At 42.6% G+C, this 25,931-nt stretch overlaps 1 protein-coding gene across 3 annotated transcripts in view; it reads right to left on the bottom strand.

Moving 5' to 3' along the window:
* The window catches only part of TENM2 (teneurin transmembrane protein 2), a 762,206-nt gene that overhangs the window by 68,635 nt on the left and 667,640 nt on the right, over positions 1–25,931 (bottom strand). For 2 of the 3 annotated variants that reach the window (XM_059888816.1, XM_024995296.2), the window contains 5 exons: positions 22,958–23,219; positions 21,912–22,179; positions 11,070–11,213; positions 10,174–10,423; positions 2,328–2,348 (listed from right to left, as the gene is read on the bottom strand). In XM_059888816.1, coding sequence (XP_059744799.1) covers positions 2,328–2,348; positions 10,174–10,423; positions 11,070–11,213; positions 21,912–22,179; positions 22,958–23,219 — 945 coding nt within the window. The remainder of the gene's footprint in view (positions 1–2,327; positions 2,349–10,173; positions 10,424–11,069; positions 11,214–21,911; positions 22,180–22,957; positions 23,220–25,931) is intronic. The other variant, XM_059888817.1, reaches the window with a different exon arrangement.

Below are 25,931 nucleotides of genomic sequence, written 5' to 3'. Positions count from 1 at the left end.
TGGCTCAGAACTAAGACTTAGGAAACTCTAAACTCAACTTGAACTCAGCCGGGGGACCTTAAGGAAGACTTTTGGCCACAGTGGGTCCTAGATTCCTTACTGGGGGTAATGAAGAAGTTGAATCAGAGTATCACTCATGTCCCTTTTGGCTCAAGCCCTACATTTTTGTCCCTCTCTAGGGTGTCTAGTGTGGAGGTTGCAACAGAATGGGTCCCCGTGCTATTCCCACACGGGTTATTAGCATCACTGTCCCTAGGATACAGGTGGCAGATGTCTCTCTGTCTTAGGTTTTGGTGCCACAAGTCTAAATGAGCACAGGTCATTTTTTTTTCCTAGTCATTTTGCATCTGTAGTTTGGAATGATGGGAAGAGAGGAGCTGGAAAAGGTGAGGCAAAGATGAGGGCGATGAAGGTGTTGGATACATCTGTCCTGTAGACAATAGCTGGTAAATTACTAATTAAAACACCACCACTTGGGTTCTTTGCTGATTTAAGTAAGAAAAGAACTAGAAAGCTCTTTTAAGGAACAGTTTATGCATCGATATCATCTTAATTCCAGCTTCTCCTCAGGTGGCTGTTAAGACCCATAACTGAACCAGAAATCAAGGGCTTTCTAAAATTCCAGCCTAGATGATGAGTCTGAGAGAGTAGGCTACCTGGAGTCCTTGCCTTCCTTCATTATTCCTTTTATTTATTATTTATTTTTGGCTATTAAGTCTTAAGAGACTATCTATACAGGCAAAACAAATAAGAGCAGAAAGGGAAAAACTCATGCAGGTTTTTAATTAGATGATGTTACTTTGTTACTGGCCTTGGAGGAGCTGGTGCCATCCTCAGAAGAACAGGGCATTGCACGTTTGTGCCTATCTTAGGAACAGGATAATTAATTCTGGACTTCCTAGGGAGCCCAATTCAAGGAGGCTTTTCAAAGTTTCTGGCAGAAGACCAGCCAGTTGAGGGTATGGGGTCAGTTCCTACTGGGAGCCCATTCTTCCCCCAAGGTCTCATACTCATTCCAATCGAGATGCTTACAGAGGAGCTCAGGTAGATGGGCAACCATGCTTTCACACTGGGGCTATGCTGAAGGTCAAATGGAGTATGGAAATTTGAGGGGGTGTCCTTCCAGAGTGTTGCTGCTTTTTAAAAAATTTGGACCAATTGGGGTGTCTATAACTAGCCAATTTTGGCAGTGCCTGAGATGGAGAGGCAGAGGACTTCTACGTATGGCTTTTACACTGACTTTGATGATCTTATACAACTTAACTCTACTCTGCCTGTGTGTGTGCTCAGTCACTCAGTCATGTCCGACTCTTTGCAACCCTATGGACTGTAGCCGGCCAGGCTCCTCTGTCCATGGGATTTCCCAGGCAAGAATACTGGACTGGGTTGCCATTTCCTCCTCTAGGGGATCTTCCCAACCCAGGGATCGAACCTGCATCTTCTGCATCTCCTGCATTGGCAGGAGGATTCTTTACCACTGAGCCACCTGGGAAGTCCCACTCTTGATTTTGACCTAACATGATGCAGAACCTTCTGCCAACATTTCATTTCAAGGAGTGAGGAGAAGAATTCCCTCGAGTATTAAAATGCACTTTTTCTTCTCCTCTTCCAAGTAAAAATAAGGTCACTTTTCTGATGTTTTAGTGCAACCCGAAGTTTTCCTAACTTTGAACAGGAAGCTCCTCAGAGCACTATGCATGTAGATATGAACTGTACCAGTTCGGTTTTAAGTGATAACCTCAGAGTGGCTGAATGACAAAGGGTATTTAGACAAAAAGTACTTGGTCCACACCCTTCATACTACTTAAAAGTGACTGAATTTTATAAAAATTCCCAGTGCATCTGACTGTTGGATTCATTTTGACCAGCAGATTGGCAATTAACTTGTTTTTTTTAAGTGACCATACATTCAGGGGAAAAAAATCATTAATGAGTTGAAAATGAGTTTTTGACCCGTTTCCAGTTCATTAAAGCTTTTGTGAACCCAGTCCAGCATTTACAAAAGCCAGAAGTTTGCCTCAACTGTTTAGCCCAATTATGGACCGCAATGAGCAGTCGGGGTAAAAGTTCGCTGAGGGTTCATTATCTCACACTTGCATCTTCCGGAAATTCTAATTACTGTCAGCTTATTTGGTTCTTTTTTTGACTGCATTTCATAATTGCTAAAGCTTATCATATCCACAACACACAATTAGCACATAAAAAAGTTACTATATTTGGCATATAAAAATATACAACATTCCACAAGAAAGCACAAAAACAAAACGGAAACACAAGGAAGCAAACGAACCATATCAAATTATATGGGAACGAGTTCTTCATCTTACCTATGTTTAAACTCTTTATTTCTTTATAGAAAGAAAACAGAAGGAAAAAGAACAAACAGTTAGCGGAAGAATTGATGATAAAGCAAACATAACATTTTCGTTTCTTGTATAAAGGGCCCCCCTCAAAGGCAGTCTTTTTCTTTTTTTTCCCTTCTAGCTGACAGCTCCTAGTACAATTACAGAAATGAGTCCTCTACATACAAGTAAGTTCCCTTCCAAGAGCTTGTTTGTAAGTCCGATTTGTTTAGTAAAGTCCAACAAAGTTAGTCTTGGTACCCAACTAACAGTTGGTATAGAGTACTGTACTGTAATAGGTTTCTAATACTGTTTGCACAACTGAGCATAAAAAACAAACACAAAAAATGAAGAAACCATTCTTAATGTTACAGTACAGTACCTTGAAAAGTACAGTCGTTCAACAGCTGGTCTACAGGGACTGGCATTAAGTGAGCAGGCAAGAAGAGTTTGGAAGAAGGGAGAAGGGAGAAGAGGTGGGAGACGGCAGAGCTGAAGGATCATTAGCAGTAGGAGATGGAGGGCAAGCTGCAAGTTCACGTATGCCTTAGGTGAACGGACCAGGGTACAGTGTGCATCTTTGAAAGTTTGCAACTTGAAGGTTCATATGTAGGACACTTACTGTATTTGGGAAGCTCCTCTAGTTTTAGATTCTTCCCAGCCACTGGAAAATCGAGACAAGAATGCTTAAATTCTCTGACCGGCAGTGTGGCTTTATGTGACTCAGGTGAAACAGCCTAATGCAGGGATGGCACACAGGTGACCTCTTGGGTGCCGACACCTATCCACTGGTACTGGCTGCTGGGAGGGTGGGAGGGGAGGAATCTGAAGCCACATTCAAGCCCATCTAAAGTCATTTGGGATATCTGCCTTGGGTGTGGGAGGGAGCCTGGTGACACCCGTGTCACCTACTTGCCACTGGTGCATCACAGAACCAGGGAGAGAGGGACTCTGCCCCCGGGAGAGAGCCCCTGCCCCAGACAACTGCATTTGCCAAACACTGTTGAGACCCTGAGCGTCTCAACTATTTCCTCACCCTGCTCCATGTCTCCTCCCCATCTGACATGCATGTGTGTGGCCCCTGCCTAACATGCACTCTTCCTTACAGGTAACACTCATCAATGAAACGCACAGGTGATGCCATCCTCTCATAATCAGAGCCAAAGATTCCAGTGATCATTCTTTTTCAGAAAGCTAGTGAAAGTTTTGCTTCTTTTTTCTTTTAAAAGTGAAAACATGGGGACTTTCCAGTGGCTAAGACTCCAAGCTCCTAATGCCGAGGGCTCGAGTTCCATCCCTGGTCAGGGAACTAGATCCCACATGCCTCAACTAAAGATAACCACATGCCACAGTGAAGATAGAAGATCCCACCTGCCATAACCAAGACCTGGTACAGCCAAGTTAAAAAAAAAAAATTCTTAAAAAAAAAAGAATGAAAATACATGTCAAGTTCAACAGAAAAGGAGCTGAATCTTAACAGCATTAAGGAAGAGGAGAGAGACTACGGCCTCAAATAGAGAAGTACTCCCCATTTCTGAGGTTTCCTGGCCACTGTGGAAGGAACCCCTGACCTCTCTTTCCCTTCCAGCTAAGGGAGGGGGCTTCAGGGAAGGAAAGAAGAAGGTTGACTGCCCTGATTCCTGTCTGGGTGCAGCTCAGGCCTTTGCCAGGGGCCATCATTAGTGGTGGGTTTGCACAGAGATTACATTTTTATATTTTATTCCAACATGTTAGTTTTTGCAAAAAAAAAAAAAAAGTTAATTAAATGATGCTGATAACTCTTGAGCTCTGACTGACATAGTGCAATTTAAGATTCATTCTGCAAAGCCTGGTGTGTCAGGGTGGCAGCCGGGAATTCTCGCATCTATTTTATATTGCTTAATGAAAGTGAAATGTTATCTGCCACCAGTGGTAGTCATATTTGGCTCTTAATTATTACAATATCAATTCCACTTTTTTAAAGTTAAGATTTTGTGAAAAGACTGGTTGGGATTTGGGTCTGTAGACCTGACCTACTTCTTTGCTAAGAACATCTGCTTTAAGTTGATTAATATAATATCTATGTTGGGGGAAGGAGAAGGCAGTGGGGACTCAGTCACTGAGACTGCAGGGTCCGAATGATCATATGGATCTGAGTTTTGGACAAAGGCTGAGATTACGGCTGTTCCAGTCCAGGGCCATTAGCAAAGTGGGTGTTTAGGACCAACAAACCCAAATAACAGCACCATTGAGTCAATCTCCGTACATGTGTGTAGGTGCCCTACTTACAAGGGATAGGCCTAGTCTTTGGGTCCACGGCCTCAGGACACCAACCCTTTGAGGGAAGGGTTGTCTCTGATTCAAGAATTGAGATGGATTGGTTCTCCACACTGTGGAGTTTCAATGACTCCCCTGCAAAGTCTTCAGGGTCTCTCCAAGCCTTCTCTGCTTGTCTCAGGGATCTCTCCGTAGGCTGTCTTGTAATTTGTGTGTGTGTGCTTATCTTCCTTGATTCATCAGCAACGGAAGTGAGTGAGTAAATCTGGACATGACTGACTTATCTCTGTGTGGCTGATTCTTAGTAGAGAGCCCTGGAGAAAGGCAGGGCTGGAAAAACGGGTTCTTGAGTAGAGGAAGGAAGCAACGGGCTGCTTCCCTTCATGCTGGAAGACCTGCCTTGGATGAGGTCCAGTCCCTCGTGTCCTGCTGAGAATCACAAAGCTGCCATCGGTGGACGCTGGAGTCTTTCTATTCCAATTCTATCGCTCTGTGGCATAGAACAGGGTGGATGTGGGCTGGCCAGAGTTTTTGTTTATGTGTATTCTTTAAAAAATTGAGTTGGGATACATTTAGTTTAGTTTAGGGGGATGTGCTTCTGTGGCTCATACATAGTCCTTCACTATCTTTCAGATGACAGTGGTATTCATGGCTTTAAGGAATGCTCCTGCCCTGTTATACCAACTCACCTAACATCATTACAGGAACTAGAATGTCCAGTGGAGAAGTCATATATCATGGAAGTGCAATGGTTAGTTAACAACAAACTTTAGGTTATTTGTCTGGATTTTGTTATGTCTGCACTAATTGCCTAATTCTAATTCTAATTCTAATTCTGCACTAATTGCCAGCTTTTCTAAATTTGTCATTTGTTTTGGGTTCTTTTCTTATTTTAAATGGTAGACACTTTCATTCTAAAACTGCATGAAGATTCAGACCCCATGAAACCTGGATCTGTCCTTGGTAAAAAGAGCTTTGAAAACAGTGCCAAGAACTGTCTACAATGTTGTGGCAATATTGTTGTCACCGTTACTCTGGGTAGGTGCTGTGTTATATTTTGCTTTCTGATCTCCATGTTTATACACTGTCTACACAGAGAAAGCATTTTCCCTCTGGCTATAATCTCATTCTTCTCCCTAACTTTCTATGTTGGCATTAAGCAGGCTCTGTTGGAGGTGAACTCTCAGGCAAAGCTGGCCTTTGGTGAAGCCTCCTTTGAATTTCTGCTGCCCTTACCCACTGGCCTAGGTTTCTGCACTCTGGCATCTCTTCCCTTTCCAGCACTCACACACCTGGGCAGGACAATCCCGTCCCCTAAACATCTTCCCTAGGGCAGTGGTGCTGCTGACCCCCCACCACCAGCATCCTCAGAATCTCAGCATGGGGAAGTGTTTTAGTTGGAAAAAAGCACAGCTCATATCACAGTATAATCTAATAATGGGAAAAAGAAAAAAAGCTTAGAACTGCAAACATGAAGGAAAGTGTGAGATTCTTATGTTTATGGAAAGGGGCCAAGTCAAGAAAAGGCAGAGAGACACTGTCCCATCCGTTATCATTTCCTGCCTCATACTGGGGTTCAGGTCCAGAGATATTCTCAAACAGGGAAGACAGGAAAGCTTGTTTGTTGATAGAACTTCACCCCAAGATGTGAGTGACTGACAGATATACTCTACTCCACAGGGCTTGGGTTTTCTAAGAACCACCTGCAGAGGATAATTGTTGTAAGAAGGGAAATGGGCTCCCAGAGGTAGGTTATCAGGCTTTTTGGGGATGTGGGTATTGAAAATGTCTTGAATGCTGGTGGAATTAGAGCAGGCAGGTGATAATTGGTTTACATAAGAAGAAGGCTTCTTCCAGCATCAGTTCTTCAAGTGTGTAGAGCTCTGCCCCTACATGTTTGGGATAGGCAAAGGAAGAAGTGAGGGAGAAGGAGAGTGAACACTGAAATAAAATTAGGGTTTGGAGGCTCAGCTCTGGGACGGGCACCAACTCCCAAAATTGGCTAATTCGGCTGCCAACTCACAATGGAGAAAAGACAGAAGCACGACAGGTCTCTCCCCACCCCCCCCTCCCTTTGCTGGTTACTGTTTTGAAGAGAGGGGATTGACAGCCCTTTGTTTTCAGGTATGTGGTGGGAAGCAAAGAAGAATCAAACCAGTGTTCTTGTTAAAGCTTAACTTCTAATCGTCTGGATACCTGGCTGATGAAATAAGAGCAAGTCTAAAGGTGGTTACAAAGGGAAAAAAAAAAAAAAAATCACACAGCTGTCAAGGGAAATTGACAGTTACCCTCCCTCCAGCTGTCTTCAATGTTACCACGTGGGCCCTTAACTTGTGCCATTGATGTTGTGGCCCCTGCAACTTGAGAGATGTGGAATCAGGGACAAACTCCAACCAAAGGGAGGATGCTGGGCTTTATCCACTTTAACTCAAGGAGCACGTCTCGAGCCCCTCCTGTGGGCCAGGCACCTCTTTGGGCATCAAGGGGCAAAGATGTCAAAGGTGCTGGCTCTATAGATGTTCACACCCCAGGGCCCTGCGGACTTGCAGAAATAGCTGAAAAACATGACAGTCCCATGGTGTCACGTGTGTGCAAAATGAGAGTTAAATGGCTCAGGGGAGGGAGAGAATTTTTTCTGCTGGGGAGACCAGGCTTCACGGAAGAGGCGGCCTTCAAACTCCACCTCTAAAGGGGGACCTGATGCCGGAGATGAGGCGGAGAAGGTATTTTAAGTGGAGCAAGCAGCACGAGTCAAGGCGTGGAGGCGGGGAAGTGGCGGGCGTGTGCTGACGGGGCCCTGAGCAGCAACAGCAGTGACAAAGGAGCAGGAGCCAGATGCTGGATGCGGACACGCAGCCCCTCAGAACAGGCCCAGCGCTCCCTCCACTGCCGTCCCCGCCTCCTCTCCTGGCCCTCCACTGCCCACAGGATGCCTGTGAGAAGATGTTCTACTAGAAAAACAAAGGGAATAAACAGCTTGGCAAAGGGACCCGGCTGGGGAGCGCTAAGAAAGTGGCGTGTCTCACTGTCAGCGTGACCTCCTGAAGATGACCCAGCCTCTCCCCTTTTGCCTGCCCCTTCCTCTCACTGATTATCTTTTGGTCATTACACCCTCTGCCCCATGGCCCCCGCCCGCCCCACCATGTTTCTGTGATGGTTGGTTGTTGGCTCTTCTAGAACACTCAGCTTGAACTGCTTTTCCTCTCCCAGGTGCCCATATCTCGTCCTCGAACGGGTGCTCTTTAAGCCTGGGTTTCATCCCCTTTGGGACCCAGCTTAGGGTCTGGTTCACCCTTATGCTCAGTAAACGCCTCCAGGATCCCTGATCATTGTATCACTGAAACCGTCACCTTCTTGGGGTGGAGCTGGGTTGTATTCTCTTCTTGTACCCACTCCAGACAAGTGCCTGGCACAGACAGTCTCAGCCCCCCAGGACACCAGCAACACTTGCTGGTGGTCAGAGCACTGACTTCTCTCTCAGAAGGTTCTCAGAGACACAAAATGCAGGGGCAGCCTGTGGCTTCTTCCAAGTCCTTCACTTGGCAGCTGAGGCTGCCTCAGAAAATACCACCGCCCACTTGGCTGCTCAGACCAAAATCTTAGCATGACCTTTGATTCTTTTCTCTCTCTCTGGTTCTCCCACCCCAATTTCTGAAAATAGTCTACTGACATTTCCTATGAGATTTGCCCTGAAAATGTATCTCAATTGGAAGCTCCCCATCCCCCTGGCTACCACCCTAGTCCATGTCACCATCACTGAAATCCTGGACAATGGCTACAGTCTCCCTATTGTCTCAAACGCCTACAGTCCCTTCCTCATCCGATAGCCAGAGTCATCTGTAAGAAAATGCAAATCAGATCATATCAGCTCCACCCATGGCTGTGCATTGCATAATGAAAAAGAATATAAAAAGCATCTATATGTATGTATAACTGAATCACGCCGTTATACAGCAGAAATGAATACAACATGGTACATCACCTATCTTCAATAAAATAAATTAAAAAGAATGTGACCCACACGTGTAGACATGGTCATTCCGATCTTGAAGCACTGGCCCCCTACCTACCTCTCTGCTCTCCTCTGAGACACTCTCCCCTGAGCTCCCCACCTTCCTGGATTTCTATCAATTTCTATCAATCCCATAAATAAGCAGGTTATTTGCTGATACTGGGCTTTTGCACAACGTTACTCTTCCCTAGTACACCACATAGCTAACCTCATCATTCATGTCCCACCTCACGAATCACCTAATACAAGGGGTTTTTCTGAATACTTTATCTTATGTAGCTTTCTTCTTCCTCCTCCCCATCACCACAGTCCCTATTTCTCACCCTGTTAGAGTTTCCTTAGAGCATTGAAGGCTACTTGAAAAACATTTTTAAATTTGTCCACATGATTTAGTTTGAAGTTCCCTATCAGACCACCACCTTTGGCTGCCTGATGAGAAGAGCTGACTCATTGGAAAAGACCCTGATGCTGGGAAGGATTGAAGGCAGGAGGAGAAGGGGACGACAGAGGAGGAGATGGCTGGATTGCATCATGGACTCAGTGGACATGATTTTGAGCAAACTCTGGGAGGTGATGGACAGGAAAGCCTGGCATGCTGCAGTCCATGGGGTCGCAAAGTCGGACACAACTTAGCGATTGAACAACAACAACAGACCACCAATGTGACAGCTAGGGCTTTGCTTTTTCCATGTTTTTTTTTCCCCTGCTTCACCAGACAGTCCTGCACATGGTATATATTCACCAAGTATTTGTTGAATGAATCTTCCCCCTTGTTTATAGACTGCATTTCTCCCTCTATTTATAGATGGATTCCTCTCTAGGTTTGAGGACCTGGAATCAACTTTCCCAAAAAGAGAGTTTCAAAGAGCTTTTGTCCAGACAGAGACCAGGACTTTAAATCCCCTGGAGTGGCTGGAATTTACCTAGCAAGGCCTATGCAGTAATTCTAAGTCAGATCCTAATAAATGTGCAAAGATCTAGAAAATTCGCAGAGAGCTAGCACACAGAATTGCTCAATAGAAATGTTTGAATTAATGAATGAACATTAGTGATTCTCAAACTTCGATGCATATCAGAATTTTCTACAGAGCCTTTCAAAGAGAAAGACACCTTGACGCTGCTCTAGACTTACTGAACCAATTCTCTTGGGGTGGGCTCTGGGAATCAGTATTTTTAAGACGTGCCACTTTAGAAACCAGGGAAATGGACCATCAGCTTAGAGTAGTGGTTCTTTCACTGTTGGGGATGTATCAGATTCTCTTGTGGAGGTTTTATAAAATATAGCTACCCAGGTCCCACCCCCAGCACAATGTCTGAAGGCTTTCGTCTTTGCCGTAAGGTAGGTGTCAACAACTGTATTAAATACATGGGTAGTGTTTTATCGCTACACCAAGGATTTTCCCCAGTCCTTATTTGATCCCAGGCCTTGGTTATCAAACCTCAGCCCATCACACCGAATGTGCATCCTCTGGAGAACCCCACACGTGGCCACCATTTACCCAGGGAAGTTTTGTAGCAGTGGGAGCCATAGAGTAAAAGCAGGTTTTCTGTGCTGTCACTTACCGTAACTCCAAGATGCTGGTCACGTTTCGAGAGGGAAAGATGCGTCGGATGTAATTGAAGTCACCAACGAAGAGGCTCCCGTCGACTCCAACGGCCAGGGCGACTGGGGCGAGCAGCTTGTTGCCTTCAGCAAGGCCGTTGCAGCTGGGACAGGAGATGCTCCGGCGGCGGCCGTTGCCCATGATGCTGGTGATGATGGCGGGCTGCTGCGTCAGGAACTGGTTCTCCCCGGTGCCCTTGTGCAGGATTCCTGGGTGGGGTGGGGAGGCAGTAAATTGGGATGGTTACTGCAGCCCTCCGGGGTGGACATGTCTATCAACTTACTGAGGATGGGTGAAAGTGACAGAGGGAAGAGAAACAGTAGGAAGCGTCAACTGTGGGGAGTCCCCAATTTCCTCACAATGCCGACAGCACTGCAATAGGATGCGTAAACCCCAAGGCCGCGGTCCGGGGTAAGAAAACATTTGCAGAGATAATTGAAGACTTGTGAGGGCCACTAAGATGCATGGTCTGGGAAAACCAGCTCTACAGTGTTTGACATTTCAAAGGAGAAGGGGGGAAAACCTATGAGTATTTTAGGCACTTGATGAAAAATAGATGCAAGAAGGGGATGGTGCTTTCGCTTAAATGTCAAGGCTGGGGAGAAGGTTCCAGAGGCAAGACTATGTTGTATGCAGGAAAAGGAGCTGTGCTCACAAACCACTTTTTGTGGGGGGGATGTAGGCCATTTTTAAACTCTATTGAATTTGTTATAACATTGCTTCTGTTTTATGTCTATTTTTTTTTTTTTTTTTGCACCAAGGCATGTTGGATCTTAGCTCCCTGACCAGGGAACTGAGTTTGTACTGGAAGGTGAAGTCTTAACCATCAGATCGTCAGGGAGGTCTCCCACATACCACTTTTAACGTTGAGGATATGGTGTTTGTCCAGGGACCAGCCACCGAGGTTGGAAGGGTCCAGCTCAAATCCCTGAAGGAGGGCTGTCCTTTTCTCCCACAGGATGAGACTGGGGCACGTCTCGTATTCAAAGCCGACGGACACTGAAAGATACCAGGGGGTGGGGCAGAGCGGGAGATGAGAGAGTTTACTTGATTACTCCAGAGCCCTCCAGCAGGAATAAGAAACTTGTGTGCACAGTAATACAGATTCAGTTCAAAAGACTCACTCAAGGAGGCAGGCTGATTGCTTTTCTCCTTGTGATTCCATACAATATTAAATTCAAATTTCAGGCTGAACTCAACCTTGAAACTTTACACAGTAGTAGTCTGTGGGGATGGAAAGACCTTTCCAATGAACAGCCGGCTTTTCAAAAATGACCCCAGTGATGGAGAGGGAAGAGATGAATCATTTAAAAACTGAATACAACGCTCCTTTAGAGATGGACAGGAGACCGTTTCCCTCAGCCTGCTGCTCACGGCATGCGTTCGCTATATTCTGCGTTATTTATTTCCACTCACTAGGAGAAAGACCTATGGAGGCTTTGTGGCTCATTTATAAGGAGATTTTGGAGGCAACAGCTTGTGTTAGTTAAGGCACTTTGTACATTCACTCAGGATTCCAGAGGGTTCCAAGTGAGGCAGGCACGGGGACACAGCCTGCCAATTATGTGGCAATGCAGTGGGGAACAGAATCCAAAAACTATAAAAATCCTGCACTTGCCACATGGACAAATAGGAGAGAGGGGCGGGAGATGAAGGACTTGAGTCCCAATTCTGTTACAGCTCACACTTCCTCGTGGTTCCATTTCCCCCATGTGTAAAACAGAGCAAGTGAAGCTTCAATTTCTGAGCGATGTCGTGAGGATAGATGAGACAAAACGCCGAGATGCCATACATTTTTAATTGGAGCGCTGCTTTAGAAATATGAGGCGTTGTTATTATTGCTGTTCCTACTACATTAAATTCTTAACTATGTGTGTCACCTTTGGGGATTCTCCTCCGCTTCTTTTAAATCCTGAGATATAGGAGTGCCGAGATGAACGAAAGATACATTTCATCTTTTTTAAAAAAGCTCCATGTATTTCCTGGCTTGTCCTCTGAAAATTCTAAGAAAAACAATGACCGACTCAGTAGCAAAGAGAATAGCTAGTGCTTGGTCTGTGGCCTTGAAATATTATTTCTCATTAAAAGGAATCAGGGCTCCTTGAAGACATGGCTGGGGCAAGAAATGAACAATAGAAGACCAGGCCATTTTATCAGACCAGATAGGAAGGAAACAAAATCTACCAGGGCAATGGCAAAAGAATTTGGGAATCAGCTTGAAGAGGCTTCTGTTGACCAAAGATGAGACAATCTGACTATTAGGAAAGACAACTTCAAAGGATATATTAAGAGGTGTTTCATCCTGTGAGTTTATAATGGTATTTAAAAAATGGATTTGCCACTGGTAGAGGATATTAGAGAGCCAACTTACAATGTTGAAAACTAGTAAACAAAGGGAAAGAATCAAGCATTTATCTTATTTAAACTGTACTTCAAATAACAAAGTAGTTAATGAGGAAGTATCTCTATAGAAAAGTATTCTAGCTAGTAAATAATAAAGAAGCAATGACATTATTAGAATATCCTTTTGTAATCCCTAATGACCTAATGAATCTACGTAGTGAGCATCAATGCTGCAGAAAGCATAAAAGAATAGACAAGCTGACATTAGTCACCTCCTGACAGAAGATGAGAGCACCACCTGTTTTTCTTAAAAAAAAAAAAAGAAGAATAAAATACCTAGAAATAAATTCAACCAAGGAGGCAGAAGACCTGTACACTGAAAACTCCAAGAAATTGATGAAAGAGACTGGAGAAGATACAAATAAATGGAGAGATACTCCATGCTCATGGATTAGAAGAATTAATATTCTAAAATGTCCATACAACCCAAAGCAAAGTACAGATTCAGTGCAATCCCAATCAGTATTCCAGGGGTATTTTTCACAGAAAAAGAACAAACATTCTTAAAATATGCATGGAACCACAAAACCCTGAACAGTCAAAGCAATCTTGAAAAGAAGAACAAAGCTGGAGGCACCACATGCCCAGATTTCAAACTATATTACAAAGCTATATTTATCAAAACAGCATGGTGTTGGCATAAAAAGACACAAAAATCAGTGGAATAGAATATAGAGTCCAGAAGTAAACCTAAGCATACACAGTCGACTAATTTATGATGAAGGAGCCAAGAATATTTCAGTGGGCAAAGGACACTCTCTTCAATAAGCGGGCTGGGAAAGTTGGACAGTCACATGCAGAAAAAAAAAAAAAGAAACTGTTCCACTCTATACTATTCATAAAAATTAACTCAAATGGATTAAAAGGCCCCAAACCCATAAAACTCCTAGGAGAAAACACAGGCAGTAAGCTCCTTAACATCAGTCATGGCAATGATTCTTTGAATTTGACAGCCAAAGCAAAGGCAACTAAAGCAAAAAAGAGCAAGTAGGACTAAGTCAAACTAAAAAGCTTCTGCACAGCAAAGGAAACCATCCATAAAATGAAAAGAGAAAATATTTGTAAATCATATATCTGATATGAGGTTAGTGTCCAAAGTACATACAGAACTCGCAACTCTTGACAACCAAAAGCCAAAAAATCCAATTAAAAAAACAGGCAAAGGAACTTAATGGACATCTATCAGAACACATACATAAGGCCAACACTACATGAAAAGATTCTTAGCATCACTAATTTCCAGGGAAGTGCGAATCAAACTCACAAAGTGATATTACCTCACACCTATCAGAATGGCTGTCATCAAAAAGAATACAAATGACAAATGGTGAGGATGTGGAGCAGAGGAACCCTTGTGCACTATTGGTAGCAATGTAAACTGGTATAGCCATGGCAAACAGTATGGAGGTTTCTCAAAAAATTAAAATAGAACCACCATTGTGACCCAGCAATTCCACTTTTTGGTATTTACCTGGAGAAAACAAGAACACTACATTGTAGCATTATTTACAATAACTAACATATAGAAACAACCAAGGTGTCCATCGACAAATGGATGGATAAAGATGATGTGGTATACAATCAATGAAATATTCAGCCATGTAAAAGAATGAAATCTTGCCACTGGTGACAACACACATGAACCTTGAGGGCATTATGTTAAGTGAAATATGTGAGACAAAAAAGACATATACTGTATAATCTCACATATATGTGGATCTAAAAATTTGTGTAAATAGGAATACTGCTGCTGCTGCTGCTGAGTCGCTTCAGTCGTGTCTGACTCTGTGCGACCCCATAGACAGCAGCCCACCAGGCTTCCCCGTCCCTGGGATTCTCCAGGCAAGAACACTGGAGTGGGTTGCCATTTCCTTCTCTAATGCATGAAAGTGAAAAGTGAAAGTGAAGTCGCTCAGTCGTGTCCGACTCTTCGGACCCCATGGACTGCAGCCTACCAGGCTCCTCCATCCATGGGATTTTCCAGGGAAGAGTACTGGAGTGGGGTGCCATTGCCTTCTCCGAAATAGGAATATTACTTACTTTAAATACCTTAATTCTTTATCGTGATAAATAGTACATTTCTTTTTGTGAGATCTAACTAATCTTTTTAAAGTGTTTATGGAGTAAAGATGATCATAAGCAGAATAAAAAATTAAAAACAAGCAAAAAACCAAGATCATGTACAGGTAACAAATTGGTTGCTGTCAGAGGCAAGGGCTGAAAGATGGGCCAAACAGGTGAAGGAAATCAAAAGACAGAAACTTTCAGTTAAAAGATAAATGAGTCATGGGGATGTGAGGTACAGCATGGTAACTATAGTGGGTAATACTGTATTGCACATTTGAAAGTTGCTGAGACAGTAGATCTTAAAAGTTCTCATCACCAGGAAAAAATTTTGGATCTAAGTATGGTGACAGATGTTCACTAGACCTATTGCAGTCATCATTTTGCAATATATACAAATATAGAATCATTATGTCATACACTCGTTATATGTCAATTATATTTTAAAAAAGTTAGTATAGATGAAAAATCAAACCTGTACTTAGGAAACCTCCAGGTTCAGCTATTGATTTACAGGAGATACAGAACAGCGGAATACGTTAGACAGCCACAGGTGTGCAATCAGAAAACAAACCAGACTATGAGAAATGCTACAGGCAAACAATTTCTTCGACAAATACATCATAAAACAAAAATGAGCTAGAAGTGAAAGGAAAAACCATAGTTTAAAATAATTAAAGAGAAATCAACTAATCACACAAGGCAGATCTCATAGTAAGCACAGGGAAATATCTATAGTAATTACACAAAAGAACATGATAAATAAGTCAAAGTGACAATATCAAAGACAGCAAAAGAAGAAAGAAGGAACAATCGTTCACAAAAAAGCTAGAAAACAGAGGCCAAAATGACAATGCCAAGTCCCTACCTGCCAATAACTTATTTAAATGTAAACGTTACAGTCTCCAATCAGAAGACATGAAATGACCAAGTGAACAAATCAAACAAACAAGATTCAATGATATAAGCCTACCCTAGGCTTAAGGCGGAGGAGGCAATGGCACCCCACTCCAGTACTCTTGCCTGGAAAATCCCATGGATGGAGGAGCCTGGTAGGCTGCAGTCCATGGGGTCACTGGGAGTCGGACACAACTGAGTGACTTCACTTTCACTTTTCACTTTCATGCATTGGAGAAGGAAATGGTAACCCACTCCAGTGTTATTGCTTGGAGAATCCCAGGGGAGCCTGGTGGGCTGCCGTCTCTGGGGTTGCACGGAATCGGACATGACTGAAGTGACTTAGCAGCAGCAGCAGCAGCATAGGCTTAAGGACCCATATAGACTGAGAATGAAGGGATGGAAAAATACATTCAAGCTTTCAAGCAAGTGGTAAACCTCCCTACCCTGCCTCAAGCAAGGGTAGCTATATTTATATCAGATGAAATAGATTTTAAACTAAAAATGTTCAAAAGAGGCAAAGATGATCATTATACAATTGTAAAGCAGTCAATACACTGAGAAGATATACCAATTATAAATATTTATTCACCCAACATTGCAGCATCTAAACATATAAAGCACAACTAATGAAGCTAAAAGGAGAAATAATACAGTAAAGTTAGGGATTTAATATCTCATTCTCAAAAATGGATAGATGACCCAGACAGTAAATCATAAAGGGGACAGCTGATTTGAACAACACTATAGACCAAATGGACCTATCACACATAGAACATTCTATCCAACAACACCAGAATACAGATTGTTCTCAAGGGTACAAGGAACATTTTAGGTCACATGTTAGGCCACAAAACAAGTCTTAGCAAATTCAGGAAGATTAAAATCATACCAAGTATCTTCTCTAACCACAGTGGCACGAACCTAGAAATCAATAACAAGAAAACTGGAAAATTAAAAAATACATGGGAATTAAAAAATGCTCTCCTGAATAACCAACAGATCAAAGAAGAAATTAAAGGGGAAATAAAAAGAGACAGATTAAAATGGAAACACAAATACCAGAACTTCCAGGATGCATTAAAAGCAGTACTAAGAGGAAGGTTCACAGTAGTAAACACCTACATTAAGAAGGATCCCAAATAAACAGCCTAATTCTATGTCTTAAGGAATTAGAAAAAGAATAAACTGAGTCCAAAGTTAGCAGAATAAAGGAATAAAGACTAGTGCATAAATGAATAAAATAGAAAGCAGAAAAACAATAGAAAAGATTAACCAAACCAAGAGTCAGTTCTTTGAAAAGATAAAACTGAGAAATCTTTAATAAGACTATGGAAAAAAGAGAAAGGACTCAAATCAACAAAATTAAAAATGAAGGACACATTATAATTTATACTACAGTAATACAAAGGATCATAAGAAGCTCTTCTGAATAACTACACACCAATAAACTGATCTGGAAGAAATGGAAAAATTCTTAAAGGCATAACTTATCAAGACTGCATCAGGAAGAAATAGAAAATCTGAACAACCAATTACTAGTAAAGAGATTGAATCAGTAATCAAAAATCTCCCAGTGAAGAGAGGCTGAGGGCCAGATGGTCTCACTGGTGAATTTCTCTAAACACTTTATGAAGAATATACAGCAATCCTTTTCATATTGGAAACAATCAGAGTGTCCAATGATGGATGAATGAATAAAGAAATGGCAGTGTATACACACACATACATACACACACAAAATGTAGCATATGTGTACATACACAATATTTCCTTCTCCAACGCATGAAAGTGAAAAGTGAAAGCGAAATCATTCAGTCGTGTCCGATTCTTCATGACCCCATGGACTGCAGCCTACCAGGCTCCTCAGTCCATGGGATTTTCCAGGCAAGAGTACTGGAGTGGGGTGCCATTGCCTTCTCCAATACACAATATTCCCGAGTCATAAAGAACCGGAAATCCTACTATTTGCAATATCATGGATGGACCTTGAAGGCATTATGCTAAGTGAAATAAGTCAGACAGGGAAAGACACTGTATGATCTCACTTATATATGGAACCTAAAAACAAAGTGGACCAAACTAATAGAAAAAGATCAGACTCGAGGTTCCCAGAGGCAGAGAGTGGGGAAAGGGGAAATGGGATGAAGGTGGTAAAAAGGTACAAATTTCCAGATATAAGATAAATAAGTACTAGAAAGAAAGCAAAAAAGTACTAGGAATATAACGTATACCATGATGACTGCTGTTAACACTGCAGTATGATACACAGGAAAGTGGTTGAGAAACCAAATCCTATGAGTTCTCATGATAAAAAGAAAAAATTGCCCCTTTTCTCCCCTTTTTTGCTGTATCTTTATGAGAAGATAAATGTTAGCTGAATCTGTGCTAATCATTTCACACTATAAGTAAATCAAATTATCATAGTATATGTCTTACATAGTAATGTATGTCAATTATTTCTAAAACTGAGGAAAAAATTCAGAGATGAAAGGGAAAACCATTGATTTAAATTTTTAAAGAGAACTCAGCTATTCCCTTCTTGGTATTTATCCAGAGAACACTAAGACATTAATTCCAAAAGATATATGCATCTCTGTATTTACTGCAGTATTTACAATAAAGATACAGAAACAACCCGAGTGCCCACTGGTGGATAAGTGCATAAATAACTTGTGCTACATATAGACAGTGGAAATACTACTTAGCCGTAAAAAGAATGAAATCCTGCCGTCTGTGACAACATGGATGCACTTTGAAGGTACCATGCTAAGTGAAACAAATCAGAAAGAGAAAGGCAACATTCTGAATGGTTTCACTCATAGGTGGAATGTAAAAAAACCAAAGGAACAAAAAAATAAAGCAAAAAAAAAAAAAAGCAAAGATACTGAGATCGGACTAGTGGTTCCCAGAGGGGAAGGGAGTTGAGGATGTGTCAAATGGGTGAAGGGGATCAATGGCATGGTGACAGGTGGTAACAAGATCTGTGGTGGTGATCACTTTGTAGTGTGTACAGAAGGCAAGTAATAATGCTGCATATCTGAAGCATATGTAACAAAAAGAAGAAATCAACCAGTTACAAAAGGTGGATCTTATGTGGATTCTGATTCAAGCAAATGAAGTACTTCTATTTTCAGATATTCATAAGGCAATTGAACTATTGAGTGATGATTGGCTGTTTGATATAAAGAAATTCTGTTTCCTTGTTGTAATGATGATGTTGTTCGGTTTTCAAAGTCCTTTTTAGGGATACATTCTGATATATTATGAATGAAATGATGTGATGTCTGGGACTTGCTTCAGAAAAATACAGGAGGCAGAGGAGTAGCTGAAGGTAAGGAAGAAACAAGAGTCAATGAGATGTGTTGATAATGGTAGAAATTGGAGTACATGGGGTGTGTTATAGTATTCAGTCTATTTTTTGATGTTAGCTATCATTTTGATATTGGCTAAAGCCTGACATACTGTTGACAGTAAATGCACTGGTTACTCCAATAACTTATTACTGTTCTGAAGAATAGCAAGGAAAGATAAGAAAGCCTTCCTCAGTGAACAATGCAAAGAAATAGAGGAAAACAACAGAATGGGAAAGACCAGAGATCTCTTCAAGAAAATTAGAGATACCAAGGGAACATTTCATGCAGAGATGAGTACAATAAAGGACAGAAATGATATGGACCTAACAGAAGCAGAAGATATTGAGAAGAGGTGGCAAGAATACACAGAAGAACTATACAAAAAGGATCTTCATAATCCAGATAACCATGATGGTGTGATCATTCACCTAGAGCCAGACATCCTGGAATGCGAAGTCAAGTGGGCCTTAGGAAGCATCACTACAAACAAAGCTAGTGGAGGTGATGGAATTCTGGTTGAGCTATTTCAAATCCTAAAAGATGATCCTAAAAGATGTGCTGCACTCAATATGCCAGCAAATTTGGAAAACTCAGCAGTGGCCACAGGACTGGAAAAGGTCAGTTTTCATTCCAATACTAAAGAAAGGCAATGCCAAAGAATGCTCAACCTACCGTGCAATTGCACTCAACTCACACGCTAGTAAAGTAATGCTCAAAATTCTCCAACCCAGGCTTCAACAGTACGTGAACTGTGAACTTCCAGATGTTCAAGATGGATTTCAAAAAGGCAGAGGAACCAGAGATCAAATTGCCAACATCTGCTGGATCACCAAAAGAGCAAGAGAGTTCCAGAAAAACATCTACTTCTGCTTTATTGACTACACCAAAGCCTTTGACTGTGTGGATCACAACAAACTGTGGAAAATTCTGAAAGAGATGGGAATACCAGACCTTCCTGACCTGCCTCCTGAGAAATCTGTATGCAGGTCAGGAAGCAACAGTTAGAACTGGACATGGAAAAACAGACTGGTTCCAAATCAGGAAAGGAGTATGCCAAGGCTGTATATTGTCACCCTGCTTATTTAACTTATATGCAGAGTACATCATGAGAAATTCTGGGCTGGAAGAAGCACAAGCTGGAATCAAGATTTCCAGGAGAAATATCAATAACCTCAGATACTCAGATGACACCACCCTTATGGCAGAAAGTGAAGAAGAACTAAAGAGCCTCTTGATGAGAGTGAAAGAGGAGAGTGAAAAAGTTGGCTTAAAACTCAACATTCAGAAAACTAAGATCATGGCATCTGGTCCTATCACTTCATGGCAAATAGGTGGGGAAACAATGGAAACAGTGAGAGACTTAATTTTTTTGGGCTCCAAAATCACTGCAGATGGTGACTGCAGCCATGAAAGTAAAAGGCACTTGCTCCTTGGAAGAAAAGCTATGACCAAATTAGACAGCATATTAAAAAGCAGAGACATTACCTTGCGAGCAAAGCCCATCTAGTTAAAGCTATGGTTTTTCCAGTAGTCATGTATGGATGTGAGAGTTGGACTGTAAAGAAAGCTGAGTGCTGAAGAATTGATGCTTTTGAACTATGGTGTTGGAGAAGACTCTTTAGGGTCCCTTGGACTGCAAGGAGATCCAACCAGTCCATCCTAAAGGAAATCAGTCCTGAATATTCATTGGAAGGACTGATGCTGAAGTTGAAACTCCAGTACTTTGACCACCTAATGCGAAGAGCCAACTCATTTGAAAAAACCCTAATGGTGAGAAAGATTGAAGGTGGGAGAAGGGGATTACAGAAGATGAGATGGTTGGATGGCACTGCCAATGGGATGCGTTTGAATAGGCTCTAGGAGCTGGTGATGGACAGGGAAGCCTAGCGAGCTGCAGTCCGTGGGGTCACAAAGAGTCGGACACGACTGAGCAACTGAACTGAACTGAACCACTCCCTGACGAAGCAGACCACAGGACTATATTCTGAGCATGTGTAACCCGCTAGGTGTGTGTCTTTAGGTAGCTTGCTTACCCTGCCCTCCTGTCCCATCTAGGTAATGGGGAGTATGAGAGGGGCTTCTTGACAGTGTTAGTGAGAGGTCACCCAAGACAAAAGATTTAGCACAAAGCTCTGCACAAAGGGAGTGTCTGATAAACATTGGAGGCCAGTTACAGTGAACATTTCTGAGTTTGCTGGTTTCTTATTTTGGTAAACTTATTGCAGTTCTTGAAAACCACAAGCCTATTAATGAAGAATATACAGGATTCTGGATTTTAATTAATCCCAGACAGCTTTCTACAAGTAAGAAAATATACTGGGTGGGTTGATATGAATCCACAGTTCATGGTTCTTCAAAGACTGACAACTGTAGGACCCTTCTCTCACGGTGGTCTTTCTTAAGTAGGAAGTCGCATGATTCCTTCAGAGGCAAAGCCTGGAACAGAGCGTGTGGCGTTCAGATGCCCTCTCGCTCCATCCCCTGGTCCCCCAGGTGTGTTCTGTGCCACTCTGGAACACGATCCAGCCCTGCCCAGTTCTCTCCCCGTCTCACACAGTCTCCCTGTCCACCACATTCCAGCCATGCTGGCCTATTTTTGTCTTTCAAAAACAGCTCTTCTCTTTGTCACAGGGTTCCTTTACCTTCAAGTCTCTGTTTAAATGCTACCTGCTGAAGAACCTCCCATGAACACCCTCTCATGTTTGCCCCTCCTTCCCAGTATACATCACTTATCTTTATTTTCATATTAGCACGTTTCACTGCTTGAAATTTTCTTCCCAGTCTATGTTTATCATCTCGACACCCACTATAGAAGGTATAGAAGGTCTGTGGAAGACGACTCTTGTCTGCTTTATGGACCACTGCACTCTTAACTACTGGAAAAGTGCTTGGCACATACTAGGAATTCAACAAATACTTGTCAATTTAATGCATGCCCAAATCCAAGAATCAATAAGGGGTTGAAACTGAAACATACCAACAGCATCAGAGAGTCCATAGACCCTTTGGCCGTAGGCATCTGTCTTGTCCCAGATGAAGGTGTAGGCCAGGTTGGGAGAGGCCTGGAATGACTTCTGGAAGAGGTGCCCCTCTACAGCAACCATGAGATGAACCTTGATGAGGTTCAGGGGCACTGTGGATTGGGTCATGGTGATCTTCAGCAGTGACTTGTAGCCTGCGGTCCTGGAGCTCAGGTAGCGAAGCTTCACGGTGGAACCAGGGAGCTCAATTTCTTCATGAAGAACCTGGAGGAGAGGAAACACAGGTGGAAACAGTGCATCAAACACACCCCAGACGCTAAGCTGCGTGCAACCCACGGCTACCCTTCTGCTATCGTCCTCACCAAAGCATCCCACCTTACAGGGGTCGGGTGTAAGAACCCCTTCCCATGGCTGAGGAGAGAGGAAAAAAAACCAACAACCACAACTTTATCCTGCACGATGGGGCGAAGGGGCTGAGGTTATGATTTTTGGATTAATAATTATTCTTGGTCACTGTTGTGTTTCTTTTTAAAACCACACTGTTGGCAAAAGATGTAAATAAGAACAGCAGGCTTTATTGCTAGTTGCATGCAAGGAGGCCACAAGAGGCTGTAATTATATGAACCTGCAACTTCCACTGACAATTGGTATAAAGCAACAGGGAAGCAATAATGTAATATGCCCTCTGTCGTAACACCGATGTAGATCATTAAAGCGCCTCTTATCATGTATCTCTGTGACTAACAGGAATAAAAAGCAATTTGCAGGTGGCGTGCACATATGTGTATCGTTTTTATTCTATTAAAAGCTCCAGTGACTGCCAAAGTCTTGAACAACTATCTGGAAACATCTGGAATGTCCAGGAGAGATTCGGTTTTCTCTCCAGCGACAATAAATTATACTGTGACCTTACTTTTTGTCCCTCCCGCTTAATAGTAGTTTCTGGCTTACCCCAGGAGAAAGAGACGGTGGGAGGAAGTTGGCCAGTGGGTTTGAGTCAGGGCCGGATCGAGAGTCCCACCCCGGGACCCGGAGCTCCTACCTGGGTCTCGGGCACAATGGGATTCTGTCCCGGGACAGCACTGAAGAAGGTGGACAACGGGGAGGAAATGATGATCGGATCCGGCCGGACAAAGCCACTGAGGTCACAGCTGGGGATGGAGTTCTCCTCTGTCTTCATCACCAGAGTGTCCATGGCGTAAAAGCTATTCCACGGCAGCCACACGGTGCGCTCCTGGCTCATGAACGGGGCCCGCTCAAAGTGCAGCGTCAAGGAGGCACCACCGTTGGCGATCAGGTCGAACCTGTAGGGGGCAAATGGGCTCACTGAGAGGGGCTGAACTCACCTGCAGACCAGGCGGGTGCTCTGACCTCCGCGCTGAGGGCAGTGGAGGGGCAGAGCGGGCAGGAGGAGACGGCGGCTTTGTCAGCAGACGGGCTGGGTGCGAGCCCGAACTCTGCCACTTACTAGTTGTGTGACTGTGGGCAAGTTGCCGCAATTTCTTCATCTGTGAAATGGGAATAGTTACACCGACTTCACAGTGTGGCTGAGAGGATGAAATATCATCATGAATTCAGAGCAGACGTCAGCGGACTAGACCCGTGAGCTAAAGCCGGCCCACCACCTGTTTTGGTAAAAAGTTTTGTGGGAATCCCAGCCATGCCCATTCATTGACTTATTCTCTCCAGCCATTTCTGGGGTACAGTGGCAGAGCTGAGTAGTTGTAACAGGAACCATATGGCATCTTAGCCTAAAATAGACACAATCTGGCCGTTTACAGAAAATGCTCCCTCACTACTGGTATAAAGCATTTAGCATTGTGCTGGGCTAATAGGAGTCTTTACTACTTACTGGAGTTACAATGATTTGATTGTAGGCTCAGGAAAGCTTTCTTTTCATCAACCTGTGCTGTTTCTGACTTCTTTTTTTGGTTTCATAGAACTTTAACTTTTTTTGAGATACCATTGACATATAACACTATATTAGTTTCAGGTCTACAACATAATAATTCAATATTTGTATATATTGTGAAATGTTCACCACACCATAAATCCATTCATCACCACGCTCAGTTACGATTTCTTTTTTTCCTGTGCTGAAATTTTTAAGATATGTCTTAGCAACTTTCAACTATACAATATGGTATCATTAACTACAGTTACCACACTGTACATACATTCCAGGACTTTATTATTAGAAGTCTGTACTGTTTAAAAACTTTTTATTTTATATTGGAGCATAGCTGATTAACAATGTTATGACAGTCTCAGGTGAACAATGAAGGGATTCAGCCAATCATATACACGCATCCAATCCACCCTAAATTTCCCTCCCATCTAGGCTGCCACGTAACAGTAAGCAGAGTTCCGCGTGCTATACAGTAGGTCTTTGTTGGTTAAGAAGTTTCGACTTTTTAACCTCCTTCATCCATTTTGCCTTGTTTCTGACATATTTTTCCAGCACACAAATTTATTGGCATTTGGAATGAAATGGTTCTTACTGTTTCTTATATTTTTGACAATTGTTCTTAAACTATATTCCTGCTTGTTCTTTCAGGCTAGATGGAAATCTATTACTAGTGAAGTAAAATAAAGGTAGTTCTTCCCCCGTTAAAGGAAAAGAAAGTCAATGGAGAGAAGTCTCTCAATTTGACCTTTTACTCCTCCACCAGGATCTCAACTGTTTACAGGCAGTGGTGCTCTCTTCCACACACTTCAGAATCCCCAGCACTTAGCAGAGTTCCTAGAGTACAGTAAAAACCCAATGGAAAAAAAGGGGAGATATATGTGTAACTGATTCACTTTCCTGTACCCCCGAAACTAACACAATACTGTAAATCAACTATACTCCAATAAAAATTTTTAAAAACTCAATGAAAATATACAGACTCTCTGACTTCATTCAATTTTGGTAACAGTTTTGGTGTTTCTCAATAGACACAAAATGAGTGAACAGGGAGCATATGAGTATTAAGGTAAATATCATGGTGGAGGAGTTTATTCTGTTAATTTGTTTATATTTTTATTTTAGGGCGTGCACGCTGCTGGGGACAGTGTTTTATTTGGAGTGCAGGAGAGTGAAATGTTTTGAAGCGACATTGTTCCTCCTTGGGCTGATAGAGTCGAACCACCCACATCTGTGGCGCACAGCACTACACAACAGATTGTGGGATTCCTTGGAGCATTTCCACACAATCCTGTGACTTCCAGGCTCTGCTACCTGGACAAGCTGAAGAATCACCAATCTGGGAGGTTGGATACATGATCTGGGAAGTTGATTTAGGTGATAATTAGTCTGGAAGCAGCGAGGAAGGATGGGGCAGTGTGAGGTGAGAGAGACAGCAGACCAAGGACTCAGACACCTCCTCTGGTGTTATCACAGGACTCACAGGGCAAGAACGCTGGCTTCTGAGCATGAACAAGTGCCTAAGTAGCCTTGTACAGTACACCCTCACAGTCCTAGTGCATTCAAATAATGAGATTTGGCTGCAGGAACATAAGATCTAAGACACCAGAAACCTGGTGAATATTAAGAATTTGATGTGAATCATCAGATGCCTTCTTTGAGTCTCACAAATAGAAATAGGATAGGGCTACTGTGGGCTGGTCATTTTTGAAACTACCCACAAGGCTATTTTAGGACATTAGGGAAAAAAAAAAGACCAGATTCTTCACCAGAGAAAAGACGAGAATCAGAGTACATGATTCGTTTATGATTTTCCAGACTCCAGTTTTATAGAAAAAGTGTTGCATCAGATTTACAGCCACAGTGTCCTCTTTCATTTGAAATAGAATACAGTAGCGTGTGGTGTATGTGTGTGTCTTTGTGTGTTTTAAGGCCAGGGTGGGTGCGTGTTTTCCCCTTCCTATAGATTTCTTCTTTTTATCTTTTTCTCTAAATTGCGATTCCATGCCCAACGGATTAAGGAAATGACAGAGCTTTCATCTTGGTGGGGGCTGCACGGGTGCAGGTTTCCAATCAGAAGATAATAGGGTAAGGTTGCCTCCTTCACACA

This window comes from Bos taurus, chromosome 7 (genome assembly GCF_002263795.3).
Source record: "Bos taurus isolate L1 Dominette 01449 registration number 42190680 breed Hereford chromosome 7, ARS-UCD2.0, whole genome shotgun sequence".
NCBI classification, from domain to species: domain Eukaryota; kingdom Metazoa; phylum Chordata; class Mammalia; order Artiodactyla; family Bovidae; genus Bos; species Bos taurus.
Note: the sequence above shows the minus strand (reverse complement) of the source record. Positions and strands in the feature narration are given on the sequence as shown.